The sequence below is a fragment of the Narcine bancroftii genome, chromosome 1 (assembly GCF_036971445.1).
Source record: "Narcine bancroftii isolate sNarBan1 chromosome 1, sNarBan1.hap1, whole genome shotgun sequence".
Taxonomy (NCBI): domain Eukaryota; kingdom Metazoa; phylum Chordata; class Chondrichthyes; order Torpediniformes; family Narcinidae; genus Narcine; species Narcine bancroftii.
The window spans coordinates 367,289,633-367,307,654 of record NC_091469.1 but is presented as its reverse complement, the minus strand read 5'-3'; the positions used below and the strand labels follow the sequence as shown (position 1 = coordinate 367,307,654).

At 42.1% G+C, this 18,022-nt stretch overlaps 1 protein-coding gene across 8 annotated transcripts in view; it reads left to right on the top strand.

Annotated features, from left to right (window-relative positions):
* The window catches only part of LOC138750698 (serine/threonine-protein phosphatase 6 regulatory ankyrin repeat subunit A), a 226,568-nt gene that overhangs the window by 162,907 nt on the left and 45,639 nt on the right, over positions 1 to 18,022 (top strand). For all 8 annotated transcript variants that reach the window (XM_069912781.1, XM_069912764.1, XM_069912800.1 and 5 more), the window contains one exon: positions 577 to 717. In XM_069912781.1, coding sequence (XP_069768882.1) covers positions 577 to 717 — 141 coding nt within the window. The remainder of the gene's footprint in view (positions 1 to 576; positions 718 to 18,022) is intronic.

Below are 18,022 nucleotides of genomic sequence, written 5' to 3'. Positions count from 1 at the left end.
ATTGGAAGGTGTTATATATAATTGATTGAAGATGGAATTGGCAACAGCTGCTAGTGCTGTCTAGCCTATTAAACTTTATTGAGTGTAAATAGTTGGCAGTCTTTAAAACAGTGGTTCTCAACCTTTTTCTTTTCACTCACATACCACTTTAAATAATCCCGATGCCATGGGTGTTCTGTGATTAGTAAGGGATTGCTTAAGGTGGTATGTGAGTGGGAAGGGAAGGCTGAGAATCACTGCTCTACACCCAATTGTTACTGAAATATTTTGCTTGAGAAAAATTTGTCACTGGCCCATTTCCTTTACAGTTATGAAACCGTGCACATAACGAGTCAATTAGGTACGATTAAAACAGTGGTTTTCAAACTTTTTCTTCCATTACCAACTTAAGCAATTCCTTACTAATCACAGAGGACCTATGACATTGGGAATATTTAAAGTGCTATGTGAGTGGAAAGAAAAAGGTTGAGAACCACTGCTTTAGAATGTCATGGTGTGGTTTAGTAAAATAATTAGGCTGGAGAGCATGATGTGCCTTGGAGAGAATGTTTACTGAGTTTGCCTTGTTCTTTTCAGGACCCCACTGCATTATGCTGCTGCCAACTGCAACTATCAGTGCCTGTTTGCTCTTGTGGGATCTGGAGCCAGTGTAAATGATCTTGATGAAAGAGGTTGCACCCCACTTCACTATGCAGCTGCATCAGACACAGATGGAAAGTAAGTAGGAAAGAATCATGTGGGATTGTGTTGCTCATTATTTTGTGCTTTTTTTTAAGTTATTGTCCATTCCTAATTACCCATGAACTGGGTGGCATTTCAACAAACAGTTAAGAATGTACCACATTGTGATGTGTCTCGAACGGTGCACAAGCCAGGTCAGATGATCTCTGACCAAATGGATCTTAGTAACCCTAATGGTTTTATAATCACTCTGCAAGACCAGGTCAACCCGGGCCCTGCTGCACGACTGGTGCAATGAAGGAGGCTTCTGTGAGTCCCACCAGGTTTTTGTATGGAGTCCAAGCAGCTAAATATGGCTTCTATAGCAGGCTCCAGCTTGAGTGGCTGTCTTCTGGGAACCAGGAATTGGATCCAGAATTTGTGCAGGCTTAATAACAGTTCCAGGATTTGGAGCCAGAGGTTTATGAGGTGTGGTATGAATATAGGGCCTCGTGCTCAGGTTCACCATTGACCAACATGCAGACCAATGATGGAGGTGGCTAAGTCAGCAAGGACTTTGTTTTGTTTTCAATAAAAATGTTGAATGCATTAAATATGCTTGATGCATTTTGAAGTATTAAACTGGTTTATTCTGTAATGTTTAGATTTGTAGCAGAGGTTGTGAGCATTAAAGCTTTGCATAAGCAAACCTACTTCCTGTAATTAGGATGCAGATTAATTTTCCACCCACAATTTCAATGTGGAATTTAAAATGTTTTATTTTGTTTCCCCCAAGTTCACCATCTGCTGAGAAAAGCAGAAATTTACTGGTGTTTACTTGGAATTATTTATTTTGTCACTCTAATAACTGCAGTGAAACAGAATTAGGCCTTTCAGCCTATTGAGACTGCTTTGCTATTCAAATCATGGCTGATGTATTTTTCCTTTCAACCCCATTCTTCTGCATTCTCCCTGTAATCTTTGACAGCATTACTAATCAAGAACTTATTAATCTTTGCTTTAAATATACCCAATGACCTGGCCTCCAGCCATCTATGGGAATTGATTCCATAGATTTGCAAATATCAGAATGAAGAAACATCTTATCTCTGTTCTAAAGCGACCTCCATTCATTCTAATGTTGTGCCCCCTGGTCCTAGACTCTCCATTGCTGGGAACAGCCACTCTATCCAGCCCTTTCAATATTCGGTAGGTTTCAATGAGTTTTCCCCCCTCATCCTTCAAACTCCGAGAACACTCCCAGAGCCATCAAACGGTACTCAAATATTAACCCTCTCATCCCTGGGATCATTCTGGACCTCTTCCGTTCCAGCACCACCTTCCTTAGATATGGGGCTCAAAACTACTTGCAATACTCCAGTCTGTCTAAAACCTTATAAACCCTCACTATTACACTTTTATATTTTAGTCATCTCAGAGAGAATGCTAGCATTGCATATGCCTTCCTTTCTACTGGCTCAACCTGCAAGTTAACTTTCAGGGAATCCTGCAATAGAATTTTGGACCTCTGCTTTCTGAATTCTTTCTGCATTTAGAAAATAGTCTATTTCTGTCCAAGTCCCTCTGAAGACTCCCTACTTCCTCAACACTATCTGCTCTTCCTCCTATCTTCATAGCATTATGAAATTTGGCTACGAAGTCATCAATTCCTTCATGAAAAATAAAAGTAGCGGACCCAACACTGACCACTGCAGAGTATCATTTGTCATCACCAGCCTGTCAGAAAAGACCCCCTTTATTACCACTCTTTTCCTTATCCAATTCAATCTTCTATCCATCCTAGTACCTTTCCCATCTTCTATCTTGTTTAGCAGCCTCGTACCTTGTCAAATACCTTCTGAACATTCAAGTAAACAACATCCACTGAATTTCCATTGTCTGTTCTGCGCATAACTTTCTCAAAGATCTCCAGCAGATTTGTCAGGCAAGATCTGCTATGAAAGAAACCATGCTGACTTTGGCCTGTTTAGTCTTATGCTTTCAAGCATACCAAACCCTCATCCTTATTAATATCCTATCTTTACGGGCTTTTTTGTTAAAAAGTGGAGTGACATTTGCACTTTTCCAGTCTTCTAAAACCATTCACAACTCGTCATTTCTGAAAGATCACTACTAATGCATTCACTGTCTCTTCAGCTACTTCTTCCAGAACCCCAGGGTGTAGTCTTTTTGGTCCAGGTGACTTATTGACCTTCAGCCACTTCATCTTCTCAACACCTCCTTAGTAATACTGTAGCAACTACCTTCACTTTTGACTCTCTCTCTCTCTCTCTCTCTCTCTCTCTCACATATCTGGTACATCAGATACCAATTCGGTTCATCTTTCATTTCTTTGTTTCCCATTATGGTTTCCACAGTGTCATTTTCCAGTGGTCAAATATCTACTCTTGACTTTTTTTTTACTCTTTTTGTATCTGGAAAAAAAAGAACTTTTGATGTCCTTTTTTATGTTATTGGCTAACTTGTGTTCCGAATAGTTTCAAAGGGTTCAAAGAGAATCAAGGCTAGATGTGTTATTAACAAACAGTGGTCTTTATTTACACATGGGAATTCACAAAAGGACATACACTCACACAGACTAATCCGGAATAATACACAAATAACTGTACATCAGGAGTAAATAAATCACTGTTAAATATTTTTAACTCCCAATTGCGAATGCAAGGGTTAAACACACAATACCCACCACCACTCTCTATCTGTAGTAACTACAGCACACTAATAAACAGTAAATTAATTACATTTAACAAGCATGTCAAATGAACATGGTCTCAAGCATAGCCCACGGATCAGGGATTGGCCCATTCCATTCGGCCCTCTGGAGCTGCCTAGAGTTCAGTGATGGTCTCCATGCAGCAGCAAGAGCAGAGAGAGAGGCTTCATGTGCTAGGCTCTTTCAAATTAGGACCTGTCTACGTGACCTACGTGTCAGCCTCACCTGTGGGCAGATCTAATCATTGACTGGCTGCAAAGGCACACATTAGCCTCACAGGTGGGGATATCTCAACCTTGATTAGCAGATGAGGTGACATCCGACTAGGTTCCAGCCGGACAGGCCAGGTGTGCCTCTGCAATCCACATTCTGACCAGGTTCCAGATTGAGAGGTCACGTGGCCCTCCACAGTCCACACTACATTACACCCCTCGGAAGTCACTACACCATGCCAATCCATTTACAGGCTAGTACCCCATGAATGTATTTCCATTACACAGCCTACACCCACTGATGTCTCCCCAAGCCCCACCCGTCTACCAGCTTCCCCATGGAGTGTTGTGTTCAAGGGATTGGTGCCTGGCTTATTTAATTTGTTCACCAACTCTCAAGTATAGTGAGTGTTATTTCTCAGCTGGCCCAGAATGCAAATACAGCGCTTATTACTGATAGCAGCACTGATGTCTACCTCAGTCTACAAGCAGTTATCCAAAGCCATCCTGGCCTTCTTTGCCAAAATGCCACAGCTGTCTCGTTGGCCAGCATCTCTACCACAGTAGCCATTCATCTGGGTGCTCCTTCATATGGTGACACTCATCCCAGATAGCAACCACTATATTGTCCCGTGAGTAACCAGGGGTTTCCCCAGCAGCCACCTATCCAGGATGTACCATTTAACCCCTTGGGAGCACCCACCATTGCTGGGCTGTCGGCTGTGGACCCTCTCGTGCCTAGATTCTGTTCCTGCTTGCACTCCCACTGATTGTTTGCACCAGTGCTGGTTGTAGTATCTGCACAAACATTCAGAATCAGAACTTATTCTCATGAACAAGTCACAAAATCCAGTGTTTCACATCAGCATCACAGTGCAAACATTCATATAAACCACCTAACAACATTTTTTTTTAAAAATGCACGAAGAGTAAGGCAGTGTCTTTGGTTCATTGATTATTCAGGAATCTGATGGCAGCAGGGAAGAAGTTGTCCTTGACCTGCTGAATGCTTGTCTTTAGGCTCCTGGTAGCTGAATGAAGAAGGCATGGTCTGGATGGTGGAGCTCTATGAGGTTAGAGGCTACTCTTTTAAGACACTGCCTCTTGCAGATGTCAAGGATGGAGTGAAGTCTGGTACCTGTGATGTTGCAGGCCGAGTTAACAGCCCTCTGGAGTTTATTCTTGTCCTGAGGGTTGAAGCCTTCAGACCAGACAGTGATGCAACCAGTCAGAATGCTCTCCATGGTTCAACTGTAGAAGTTTTCGAGAGTCTTTGGTGACATTCTAAATCTCCTCAAGCACCTCATAAAGTATAGCTGCTGGGGAGCCTTAATGATTGCATCAACATGGAGGCTCCAGGACAAATCCTCGGAGATGTTGACACACAGGAATTTGAAGTTCTTAACCATCTGCTCAACTGAGCCCTCACTGAGGACTGGGTCATGTTCCCTTGGTTTCCTCTTGAAGTTCACAATCATCTCCTTGGTTTTGTTGACTTTGAGTGCAAGATTATTGTCATTACACCATTCAACAAGCTTATCTATCTCCGTCCTGTTTGTTTCCTCATTCCCATTTGTGATTCTGCTGACAACTATTGGCAGATCTGTAGATGGTATTGGAATTGTGCCTGGCCACACAGTCATGGGTGTGTAATGAGTAGAGCAGTGGGCTAAGCATTCATCCTTGGGGTGCACCTATGTTGATAATCAGTGAGGAGGAGATGTTTACAATTCGTACTGACTGTGGTCTTCTGATGAGGAAGTCAAGGATCCAGTTACAGAGGGGGGTACAAAGGCCCAGAGTTTGTAGCTTCTTGACCAGCACTGGGGGAATAATGGTATGGAAGGATGAGGTGTAGTCAGTGAGGAGCAGAATGAGTTTCTGTTTTTGAGGTGATCCAGAGCTGAGTGGAGAGCCAGCAATATTGCATCTGCTGTGGAGCAATTGTGACAGTAGGTGAATTGCCGTGGGTCCAGATCTTTGTTTGGGTACATGTTAATTTTGGCCATGACCAGCCTTTCAAAGCATTTCATCACAGTAAATGTTAGTGCTTCTGGGTAATGGTCATTCAGGCAGCTCCCACTACTGTTCTTGGGCACTGGAATGATTGATGCCCTTTTGAAGCAATGAGAGGTTGAAAATGTCTCTGAACACTCCGGCTAGTTGGTAGGCACAGTTCTTCAGTCCCCTGTCAGGTACACCATCAGGGCCTAACGTGTTCACAAGATCTGCTCACCATTTGGGGACTCACACTGAGAGTTGAGACTTGTAATGGCCAGATTGTATCCAGGGATAAACCCATCCTTGAGTCTCCCATCCCATCCCACCAAGGTCTGCTGAATTCACAAAAGGACATAGTCTAACGTGAAATAATGCAGTCAAGAGCAAATAAATCACTGCTAAACCTTCTCAAATCTCGATTGGGAATGCATTATAGTATCCACCACCGCTCTCTATCTCTAGTAACCACAGGACCCAATGATAAATTAATTACAACTAACAAGTATATCAAATGAATCTAGTCTCCAACATTGCCCACAGCTTAGTAATGGGGATGGGCCCATTGCTTTTGGCCCTCTGGAGCTGCCTGCAGCCTGGAGTTTAATGATGATCTCCATGCAGCAGGAAGAACACAGAGAGAGAGAGACTCCACATGCTAGACTTTTTCAATGCTGGGCCTGTCCACATGACCCGCGAGGACTAATCACGTGTCAGCCTCACAGGTGGGCAGATCTAACTCTTGATTGACAGTTGAGGTGACTTCCGACAAGGTTCTAGCTGGAGAGGCCACATTACCCTCAGCAATCCATATTCCGACCAGGGTCCAGAAGGAGAGGTGACGTGGCCCTCCACAGACCACAATGCATAGCTTACTTTAATATTTCATTTTCTCTTGCCCAATTGCTTTTTTGTTGTTGTTGCCTTATTTTGTTTTTTAAAAGCTCCCCCCTATTTTTTGCTTTGCTGGTGCTTTGACTTCTGTTATCAGCCAAGGTTGTCTCATCCTCTCTTTAGAATGATTCATCTTTGGGATGAAACAATCCTGTATATTTTGAATTATTTCCAGAAACTCCTGTCATTGCTGCTCTACTGTCTTCCCTGCTAATGTCCCCTTCCAATCAACTTTAGGCAGTTCCTTTCTCATGCGTAGATAGTTACGACTATTACACCAACACAACCGATTTGAGCTTCTCCCTCTCAAACTGCAGAGAGTGAATTCTATCAAGTTGTGATCACTGCTTCCTCATGGTTCTTTTATCCTAAGCTTCCTAATCAAATCTGGTTCATTGCACCAAATCTAGTATTGCCTTTCCCTCGCATGCTTGGCCAAAAGTTGCTCTAAAAAGCTTTCTTGTCAGCCTTATGGAAATTCATTCTCTTGGAGTCCAGCACACTCTAATTTTTCTAGACTGCCAATATATTGGTTTCCCATGACCACTGTAATATTGATTGTTTTACATGCCTTTTCTAATTCCTGTTGTAATTTTCACCCAGTATCATGGCTGTTATTTGGAGGCCTGTATGTAACACCCACCAGGGTCTTTTTACCCTTGCTGTTTATCAACTATTTTCATGGATTGTACATGTATGTTGCTCCTTCCAAAGGATTTAACATAATTTTTTTTAACCAAGAGAGCCTGCCTTTGCCCACTTGCCTTGGCATATTTTAAAAATTAAAACTATCAATTGAAAAGAAGACTTTCAAGGCACTGGAACTATTTCTACATCATGAAACCTGGTAATTCTGACACAAGGATGACCGTAACTAGCACTGTAGTTAGACAGTTCGTTCTGTTGCTCTAGTCACCGCGCAGAACTTCCAGGATTTAAGGAATGAGATGTTTAAATCAAATCATTTAGCTTGCCTGGCTTATTTTTTTAAATATTAAGTTTTAGATTATTTGTGTTTAGAAATGTGATCGCCCATGCACAATAAACATACAAAATGTGGATAATATAATTTTTTGTAATCCTCACACAATATTTTCTGGTTTTCAACTTTCTCACATTTTAAAGAATTTCTGGAATATTTCTCAGATTGTCATCTGTATATACAGGACTGTATATACAGGCTTAACAACAAATATTTCCAAAATTTTATGTTTACCACTTTTGCTTGATAATCAAATGCAAGTTCAACTGCAAAAAATGATGAATGAAATATTTCCAAGTTGCTGTTGATAAAGGTGATTTAATTCAATTATTATACTATATATGCTGTCTGAGGGCAAAGATCATGTCAGTAGTTCCTCTGCGCGAAAGCCGCACTGTGATTCTGGGAGAACATTCTCGGCGACACTAGGTATTATTCTATTTAGTAGAATCCTAGCGAAGATTTTGCCTGCAATGGAGAGCAACGTGATTCCCTGTAGTTTGAGCAGTCTGATTTCTCGCCTTTGTTTTTGTACAGGGTGATGATGGTGGCATCACGAAGGTCCTAAGGCAGCTTTCCTTGGTCCCAGCAGAGCATGAAAAACTCATGCAGTTTGGCATGCAGAGTTTTGCCGCCAGCCTTCCAGACCTCTGGGCGGATTCCATCCATACCTGCTGCTTTGCCACTTTTCAGTTGTTCAATTGCCTTATATATCTCTTCCCGGGTGAGGACCTCATCCAACTCTAGCCTTAGGGGCTGTTGAGGGAGCTGGAGCAGGGCGGATTCTTGGACTGAACGGTTGGCACTGAAAAGAGATTGGAAGTGTTCTGACCATCGGTTGAGGATAGAGATCTTGTCGCTGAGAAGGATTTTGCCATCTGAGCTGCGCAGCGGGCTTTGGCCCTGGGGTGAGGGACCGTACACAGCCTTCAGAGCCTCGTAAAAACCCCTGAAGTCGCCAATGTTCACGCTGAGCTGGGTTCGTTTGGCGAGGCTAGTCCACCACTCATTTTGGATCTCCCGGAGTTTGTGCTGAAGATGGCTGCATATGCGATGGAAGGCTTGTTTCTTCTCTGGCCAGGACGGCTTTGTAAAGTGAGCCTGGTGGGCAGCTCGCTTCTTTGCCAGCAGCTCCTGGATTTCCTGGCTGTTTTCGTCGAACCAGTCCTTGTTTTTCCTGGAGGAGAAGCCCAGTACCTCTTCAGTGGATTGCAGTATGGTAGTCTTCAGCTTATCCCAGAGGATTTCAGAGGACGAGTCCGTGAGGCGGATTGCATCCTCGAGCTTTGCTTTGAGGTTTGCCTGGAAGTTTCCTCTCACTTCGTCTGACTGCAGGATTCCAACATTGAACCTCTTTCTGGGGGCTTTACTGTTCCTGGGCTTTGGCTTGAAGTGAAGGTTGAGCTTGCAGCGAACCAGCCGGTGGTCAGTGTGGCATTCCACGCTGGGCATGACCCTGGTGTGGAGCATATCTCGTTTGTCTCTTTCTCGCACCAGGACGTAGTCCAGGAGGTGCCAGTGTTTGGATCGGGGATGCATCCAGGTAGTCTTCAGGCTGTCCCTCTGCTGAAAAAGGGTGTTTGTAATGACAAGCCGCTGTTCTGCGCAGAGCTCCAACAGGAGGCGCCCATTGTCATTGCACTTGCCGACGCCATGCTTGCCCAGGATTCCTGGCCAGGTTTCTGAGTCTTTGCCGACGCGAGCGTTGAAGTCGCCAAGGATGACAACCTTGTCGGCTGTAGGGGTGCGTTGAATGAGGTTGCGCAGGTCAGTGTAGAACTTGTCCTTTTCTGCTGGTTCCGCCTAGAGGAACTACTGACATGGTCTTTGCCCTCAGACAGCTCCAAGAAAAGTGCAGAGAACAAAACAAAGGACTCTACATCACCTTTGTTGACCTCACCAAAGCCTTCGACACCGTGAGCAGGAAAGGGCTTTGGCAAATACTAGAGCGCATCGGATGCCCCCCAAAGTTCCTCAACATGGTTATTCAACTGCACGAAAACCAACAAGGTCAGGTCATATACAGCAATGAGCTCTCTGAACCCTTCTCCATTAACAATGGCGTGAAGCAAGGCTGCATTCTCGCACCAACCCTCTTTTTAATCTTCTTCAGCATGATGCTGAACCAAGCCATGAAAGACCTCAACAATGAAGACGCTGTTTACATCCGGTACCGCACGGATGGCAGTCTCTTCAATCTGAGGCGCCTGCAAGCTCACACCAAGACACAAGAGCAACTTGTCCGTGAACTACTCTTTGCAGACGATGCAGCTTTAGTTGCCCATTCAGAGCCAGCTCTTCAGCGCTTGACGTCCTGTTTTGCGGAAACTGCCAAAATGTTTGGCCTGGAAGTCAGCCTGAAGAAAACTGAGATCCTCCATCAGCCATCTCCCCACCATGACTACCAGCCCCCCCACATCTCCATCGGGCACACAGAACTCAAAACGGTCAACCAGTTTACCTATCTCGGCTGCACCATTTCATCAGATGCAAGGATCGACAACTAAATAGACAACAGACTCGCCAAGGCAAATAGCGCCTTTGGAAGACTACACAAAAGAGTCTGGAAAAACAACCAACTGAAAAACCTCACAAAGATAAGCTTATACAGAGCCGTTGTCATACCCACACTCCTGTTCGGATCCGAATCTTGGGTCCTCTACCGGCATCACCTACGGCTCCTAGAACGCTTTCACCAGCGTTGTCTCCGCTCCATCCTCAACATTCATTGGAGCGACTTCATCCCTAACATCAAAGTACTCGAGATGGCAGAGGCCGACAGCATCGAATCCACGCTGTTGAAGATCCAACTGCTCTCGGTAGGTCACGTCTCCAGAATGGAGTACCATCGCCTTCCCAAGATCGTGTTATATAGCGAGCTCTCCGCTGGCCATCGTGTCAGAGGTGCACCAAAGAAGAGGTACAAGGACTGCCTAAAGAAATCTCTTGGTGCCTGCCACATTGACCACCGCCAGTAGGCTGATATCGCCTCAAACCGTGCATCTTGGCGCCTCACAGTTCGGCGGGCAGCAACCTCCTTTGAAGAAGACCGCAGAGCCCACCTCACTGACAAAAGACAAAGGAGGAAAAACCCAACACCCAACCCCAACCAACAAATTTTCCCCTGCAACCGCTGCAACCGTGTCTGCCTGTCCCGCATCGGACTTGTCAGCCACAAACGAGCCTGCAGCTGACGTGGACATTTACCCCCTCCATAAATCTTCGTCCGCGAAGCCAAGCCAAAGAAGATATATACTATATATACAGTATAACTCCGATTATCCGAAATTGAATTCTCCAAAATCCTCAGTTATCCAAAATTTTATTAGAGCAGAACTGACTGGGGACGTCAAGCTCCCGGCGCCAGCGGGGACCTCAAGCTCCCAGGTAGGAGCAGTATCCTCCAGCTCCCGATATGAGCAGGGCCTTGGTGGGGAAGTGTCAGTGATTGGCAGTGGGCAGGATTTTTTTGGGGGGGTGATAATTAGCATTATTTCAATGCTTCCCTTGTATGTTGTTGTTTAAACACTGTTACAAGTGAGCTGCTGTTGCTACTAAGCTGTTTTTTTTTAAATGGCTGGTTCTCCGAAAAGAAAACGCTTATCCGAAATGGGCCCGGTCTCGACCATTTCGGATAATCGGAGTTGTACTGCAGTTTCACTTTGGCACCATAAGTAATCGAAGATTAGAAGAAGGTGTTCAATCAACCCCTCATGCTTGCTCTGCCTTTTCCTACAATCATGGCTAATCTTTCATCTTAACACTTTTCCACACTAACTTCATGCATTGGAGAAGAAAAATTTTTGCTATGAATATATTTAGTGACTGACTTCCACAGTCTTTTTTGGGTAGAGAATTCTAAAGATTCTCCTATGGGTAAATAAAAGTTCTTCTCACCTTTGTCCTGAATGGTCAGATCCTGATTTTAAGACTGCAAACCATAACTCTATCTATGCACACGGAAAAAAGGAAATATGAACCCCTCCATTCTGTCTATTTTGAGTGTTTAGATGAGACATTGCACTTCTTCAGTTTGGAAATAACTGACATTTGGTTGCTTGACTGTGTTTCTTAAAAACCCTTTGAAATGACCATTAATTGTAAATCTGGCTTGTGTTCGATTTCCCCTCCCCCCACTTTCCTTTGTGGCATTTTGTATTTGATATTTCATACTTTTCCTGTAGAGTTGTAACTGGTTTGATTTGACCTGCTGTAACATTATTTCCTTTGTGTGTTTAGTTATTTATTTGTGAAGTCTATTTTATACTGGTCAATTCTGGATTTGCAGCTCTGCAAATGTTCAGATCAATTTCTTGCAGCTCTTGCCTTTTACACATTCAAAGAGCTAAGTTGAGTAGATAGCTACTTGAAATTGTCCTCCAGTAGCAAATGGCATTTTAAGTTGTTATTTTGTATATTTCATATTTAGTCATCTTCATTAACATCCCCAGTATAAATATATAAAGTTACATGAATTGCTCAGTAATGGTGAAAATAATTTATTAGGTAGTGCACTTCTCTTGTCAGTTATGTGTTTCATCCTTTTTCATATGTTGAAAAGCAGATTACTTCCTGTGGTGGAAATAAGGGTGAGAAGTTGCACTTTGAACAAAACTGGCATAGTGAAGGCAAAATCTACCATAAGATTTATGGTGCATATTTGTCTTTCAGAGAACAGAATGACTTTAAATTTTACTACTTGTCAGCAATGAGCATTTCCAACTTATTGTAATATATTGTTACTATTTTTTTTGATTTGGAATATTTAGCTTGGTTCTTTTTCTAAAATAAATTATTAAATTGATTATCTCAAAACGGATAACTTATAGTAATCAAAGCTAACTAGTATTGTTTGCAATTCCTACATGCTTCTGCATTTAGTGTAGTCTCACCTTCTTTGTGTGCAGGAAAAGTGTTTTTCAATTAGCTTAAGGTGGTTGAGATTATTGAGTTGGGAGGTTCAATCTCCATTTTTGGAGTAAGGATAACTGGTGTAATGCCTAGTTTGAGATTATAGCCCTCTCCTTTGGAGACCAAAAGGGATTACGAATCGTGAGTCAGAGAATTTGATCATTTACATTCGCCCACCATCACAACTTGGAAATATTTTGCTATTGTTTCTCAGCACTGAATGAACATATTGTAAATTCATACCTAACTGCATTGCTGGGAATTGGAACAAAGAATAATACAGCACAAAACAGGCCCTTCAACCCACAATGCTTACATATAGAAACCTACTTTATAATCAATCTAACCATTCCCTCCTTCACAGTCCATAACCCCCTATTTTTCTTGAATTTTAGATGTCCCTCTCAGTCTGTTTTTTAAAAGTCCACATCTGTCATCTCTCCTAATCTTTTCTCCACTCACATTAAACAGATGTCCCCTGGTATTGGTCGTTGATGTCCAGGAAAAAAAAGTGATGTCTATCCACTTTATTGAGATGCCCATCATAATCTTGTGCACTGTAAATTAGCTCTAGTCTTCTGTTTCTGCAAAGAGAAGAGCCCGAGCTTGCTCAACCATCATTCCTCATGAGACATGTTGTCCACACCAGGCAGCATCCAGTTAAACCTCCTCTGGACCCTTTCTAAAGCTTTCACGATAATAAAGTGATTATGACTGAACACAATACTCTTAAGTATAGTTGACTAGAATTTTATGGAGGTGCAACATTATATCATGGCTCTTGAACTCTATTCCCTGAATAATGAAGGCCAACACACCATACACATTCTTAACCATCCTATCAACTTGTGTGGCAAATTTGAGGGATTTAGAGACTTGGATCCCACTATCCATCTGCTCTTCCACACTGCTTAGGATTGTGCAATTATCCTTGTACAATGCCCATAGGTTCAGTCTTCCAAAATGCATCACATTACATTTTTCTGGATTTAAATCAGTCTGATACCTTTTCTGCTCAACTCTGCATCCCATCTGTATTCCATCATAGGCGATGATAAGACTTTATATACCTAATATTTGTGCCATTTGCAAACCTACTAACCCAGCCCTCCACCTCTTCATCTAAATCATTTATAAAGCTTTAAAACTATCTTTTCTGAATGGCAGTTTGATTTCACACCATCACTATCTTAAGATAATCAGAGATGAAAAATAAATGCTGGCCTTGCCAGCAGTGGCCTGTCATGATTGAGTTTTAAAAACAAGAAAAGTTTTTCAAAGCAAGATTCATTTAGTGAATGTTCTCATTCAATAAATCAGAAGAGAGATAAAAATTGCAAGTACCATCACAAGCAAAGCCATCTAGGATATTTTCAGCAAGCAATTGGAATGATATTGAATTGCCCAGATCATGTCAAAGCGACGTCAACTGAATACCACAGTCACTGTCATAGCCCCTTTTGCACTTGTGTCCCAATAAATCAGCCGTTCAGTGTCCCGGGTTAGGAATGGGGGTTTGACCTTTCACACTAGACAACTTCTAACTGGGACATGAACGCTTTCACACTTGCAAGGGTTTATCCCCAGTGTTTAGTCTGCTCTACCTTTACTAGGAAGAGCCTGCAATCCAATTGCCCGTTTCACCCTTGCCTGATCCCCACACCGACATCTGTGGATGCCGGGGATTGTACTAGGGGTCGAGGCCAGCAATCCCCGGTGTGAGATGATGTCATCTGATGCCGGCGTTGAGCAAATGTTGCTTTCGCACTTGCCACTTTAAAGGTCGATTGGCGTTCGATTCCTGGGATTATCGGCAAGTGTAAAAGGGGCTTTTATCACTCCTTCAGATTAAACAGCTTGTATGTGGGCTATATTGCATTCATCACTGTTATACACTGGGTTAAACATATGGAGACAATATAGAAAATGAAAGTAAAGTAAAACACGAGTCTGCAGACACCATGGCAAAAACACAATGCAGGAGAAACTCAGTGGGCCAGTGTCTTTTGCTACATAAAAGGCACTGACCTGATGAGTTTCTCCAACATTGTGTTTTTACTATAAAATGAAAGTGTGATAGTCATGTTCCTGTCAAGGTACAAAAAGTACAACCAAGCCACACAGTACAACACAAACAGATTTTATTCGAATAATGCTAGTGGGAATGAGCAGTTGTTATTGTTTGGTAGACCACCCCTCAGTAACACTGGTCTCATTCAAAGATTCAAGGCAAGGGATACAGATTATAAGTCATTCTTTTGCATAATTATCAAACACAGATTTCCTCAGACTCTTTGTTATAAAGATTTGCATTATACATTTGTTCATTTCCAAAAGCAGGAAAAAGGGAGTCACATCAATCAAAGGTGGCAAAAATATGTGGAGATTCATAATGTTGATGGCTGTCTGGGAATGTTCATACAAAATATACATTAATATCTGTTGTGGTCACTGGAAGTAATGAGATTATGAGCCACACAAGGGTGACCAAAACTACAGTACCAGCTTATCTGTCGGTGCTGGCTTCTGGCAGCCTCCTTTGACAGTAAAGGGCTAGTAGTAATGCCTTAGTTGAGTTTTGGGGTGGGGGGGAGTGCTCATGAAAGGCTTACTCCATTGACAGTTCATTATGCAAATATGAGTCTGTTTAGCTGTTGCTGGCTGCAATTAGCAGTCCAGCGAAGGGTATTTTTCATGCCCATGCATTCCAATAAGCTCCCTTAATTGTGTCAGGGAAGGGACGGACAAGATGTTGATGCCTTGGTCTAGAAGGGTCTCTGAATATGTGGAATGTAGCTTCTGCTGCCCTCTTTCTGAACTTGAAATTACAGGTTGGAGTTTATTTCTTTAAGCCTGCGATATTCTCTCATGCTTATACTGGCTCGAGCCCCCCCCAACCCATTCCTCCAGCTGCGTTTGGCGGGAGTCAAGTTTATGAATGGACTGACGTTTGACTGCTCGCTGACCAGATCAGTTGTCCGTTGGTGCTACTGTGTTAAAACACGGCATAGTAATGACAGTCTTTCCTACCCATAATTCCCCACACAGCTGGGAAACACAGAGCGGTTCCATCTGCGTGGTAGATTATGGGTAGGGAAGACAGCCATTGCTATGCCACATATTTATGAGGTGAGGTGCTGCAGCATCAGTCGTCCCGCCTTCATCAGATCTACAAGGCACCACTGGATAATAGCACCTTTCAGGCGGACCAGGCAATGCTGCAAGCAGCCTTTTATGGCTGTCACCTGAAAGATGAATCCACAAGTTAAGATCCGCTCTTTCCACCACCCTCGAGGTTCAGTTGTGCCTTTTGTTAAGATATCTGCATCTGATCATGGTCATAAATCAATGTTCTTGCTCACTTTGAGTAACATCTGATTCTGCTATGATCTTAAAGATTTTGTCTCAGCTTTGAATGTATTTAATGACTCTGCCTCCTCAGCTACTTGGGGTGAAAAAGATCAGCAATTGCAACTCTCTAAGAGAACAAATTCTCTGTGCCTTTGGGTTAAATGGCTAACCCTTTTTTTAAAAAAAAAACAATGTTCCCATTTCTAGGTTTCCTCTTGAATGGGAAACATTCTTCAGCATCTAACCTACCAAAATCTCTTACACTTTAAAAACATCACCTCTCATTTTTATGAGCTGCACCACCTATCCTCACATTGGAACCTGCAGAACCCAAAGGAAAAAATGATTACAATATTGTCATAAAGAGCAGTCATCCTGAGGAGTGAGAATATTTTGGAGTTCAGCAAAGAAGAACTAAAGCATTGGTGAGAAATGGAAAAATAAAATACATGAATAATCTAAAGAGAAACAAAGATTGTTAAACTCTCTTTGGATACAAAAAGAAAAGAACATGTAAGCAAAACTTGAAGTGGATCTCTTGCAGATTGTGACAGGAAAATGGTGAATTTTTTAAAAAGTAGAGAAATTAAACAGTTTTGTTTATCATGAAAATAGGTACATAATACCTATTAAACAGTGAAGAACAGGTTGATTGAACATGGAACTGAAAGAAGCAAGCATAAGTTTGCAAGAAGAAAAATAAATATATGGGGATTGAAAGGTAACAAACCCCAAGACATAAAATAGAAGTAGAAAAAGTGGGCATTTCTTTTACTTAATTTGACTCTTGTTCAAAAAAACCTCGGATCAGCCACGATCACATTGAAAGGCAGACCAGACTCGGAAGGGCGCTGCTCCTATTTCTTATGTTATTATGTTCTCTTTGTAATCTACGCATCCACTCAGTTTAGTGTAATCACCAGACTGGGTTTCCTATCCACATCATTGATATAGATTATGAACAATTGGGTCCCATCACTGATCCTTGTGTATCTCATTCGTCATTGCTATCTTTTATTAAAATGACTGATTCCTGGTGTCTGTCCATTAACCAGTTCTCTGTCCATGCTCGTATTTTGTTCCCAGTTCTGACTGTTCTAATTGTTTCCAATGACAACTGTGAGGTGCCATTTTGAAGACCTTCTGAATATTCAAAAATTATATAGATCAACTGGGAAGGTGGGAAAGGAATTGGCAGCTGGAAGTTAAATCAAGTTTAACTAGGGTAGGACGTACACAGTAAGTCATATGGACCTGGGAAGTGTTGTTACCAGAGAGACCTTGGGCTACAATAACATCATTCTTCGAAAATTGGATGGATAGACAGGGTGGTCAGGAAGGTATATTGGCATGCCCACCTGAGACATTGAGTACAAGAGTGGGATGTCATATTATAATTCTAAAAAAAATGTTAGTGAGACTACACTTGGACATTGTGTACAGTTCTGTTCATGATTATGCTGGAGATATTGCCTGTGTTTATTTCCTGTGGTAGCAATTTCTGAAATTGAGGGCATTATTTTAAGGTGAGAGGTAGGAGGTCAAAAGGAGATCCGAAGGGTAAATTTTAGTAGAGGCAGGATCTGTCACAAACCTGAAAGGTATCTTGACAGATACTTGAGTGAGCAAGGTGTTGAAAGAAATGGAATTAATGCAGAAATGGGATTTGTTTCAATGTATATGATCGTTCATATTGATGTGGTGAGCTGTTAGGCCTGTTTCTATGTTATTCAACTCTGACAGCATCAATAGGTTCCCCATTTTCTATTTTCCTATGTAAATTAAGAAAAAAATCTCATATGTTGAATACAATTTCCCTTTCATAAAGCCATATTTACTCTTCCAAAACAGATTGCTATTTTCTCAATGCACTGCCACCACTTCCTTAATAATAGATTGTAATATTTTTCTAATGGTTGGTTATCTAGACAAGCCATTCTCAATGGGGGCTCTATAATAACATAAATACTTCTTACGTAATCTCTAGGAGAGTGTATGGAAGAAACCAAAACTTCACAGGAAAGGGGGTCCATAAACTTTGAGCAGAGTGCTAAGGGATCAAAGTCACAAAAAAAAGGGTTGAGAATGGCTGTATGTTTTTTCTTTCTTTCTTCCTCTTTTAAATAGTTACATTCCACTTGATGTCTTAAATTCTCCATGACAACATACAGTCTGTTGGAAAAGATCTAAGTAGAAGACAAATAATGCCATTTGGAAGTCCAGATGCTACAACAACTGTTTTTTTTCTCTCATTAAACATTTTTGTTACTTTATTTCATA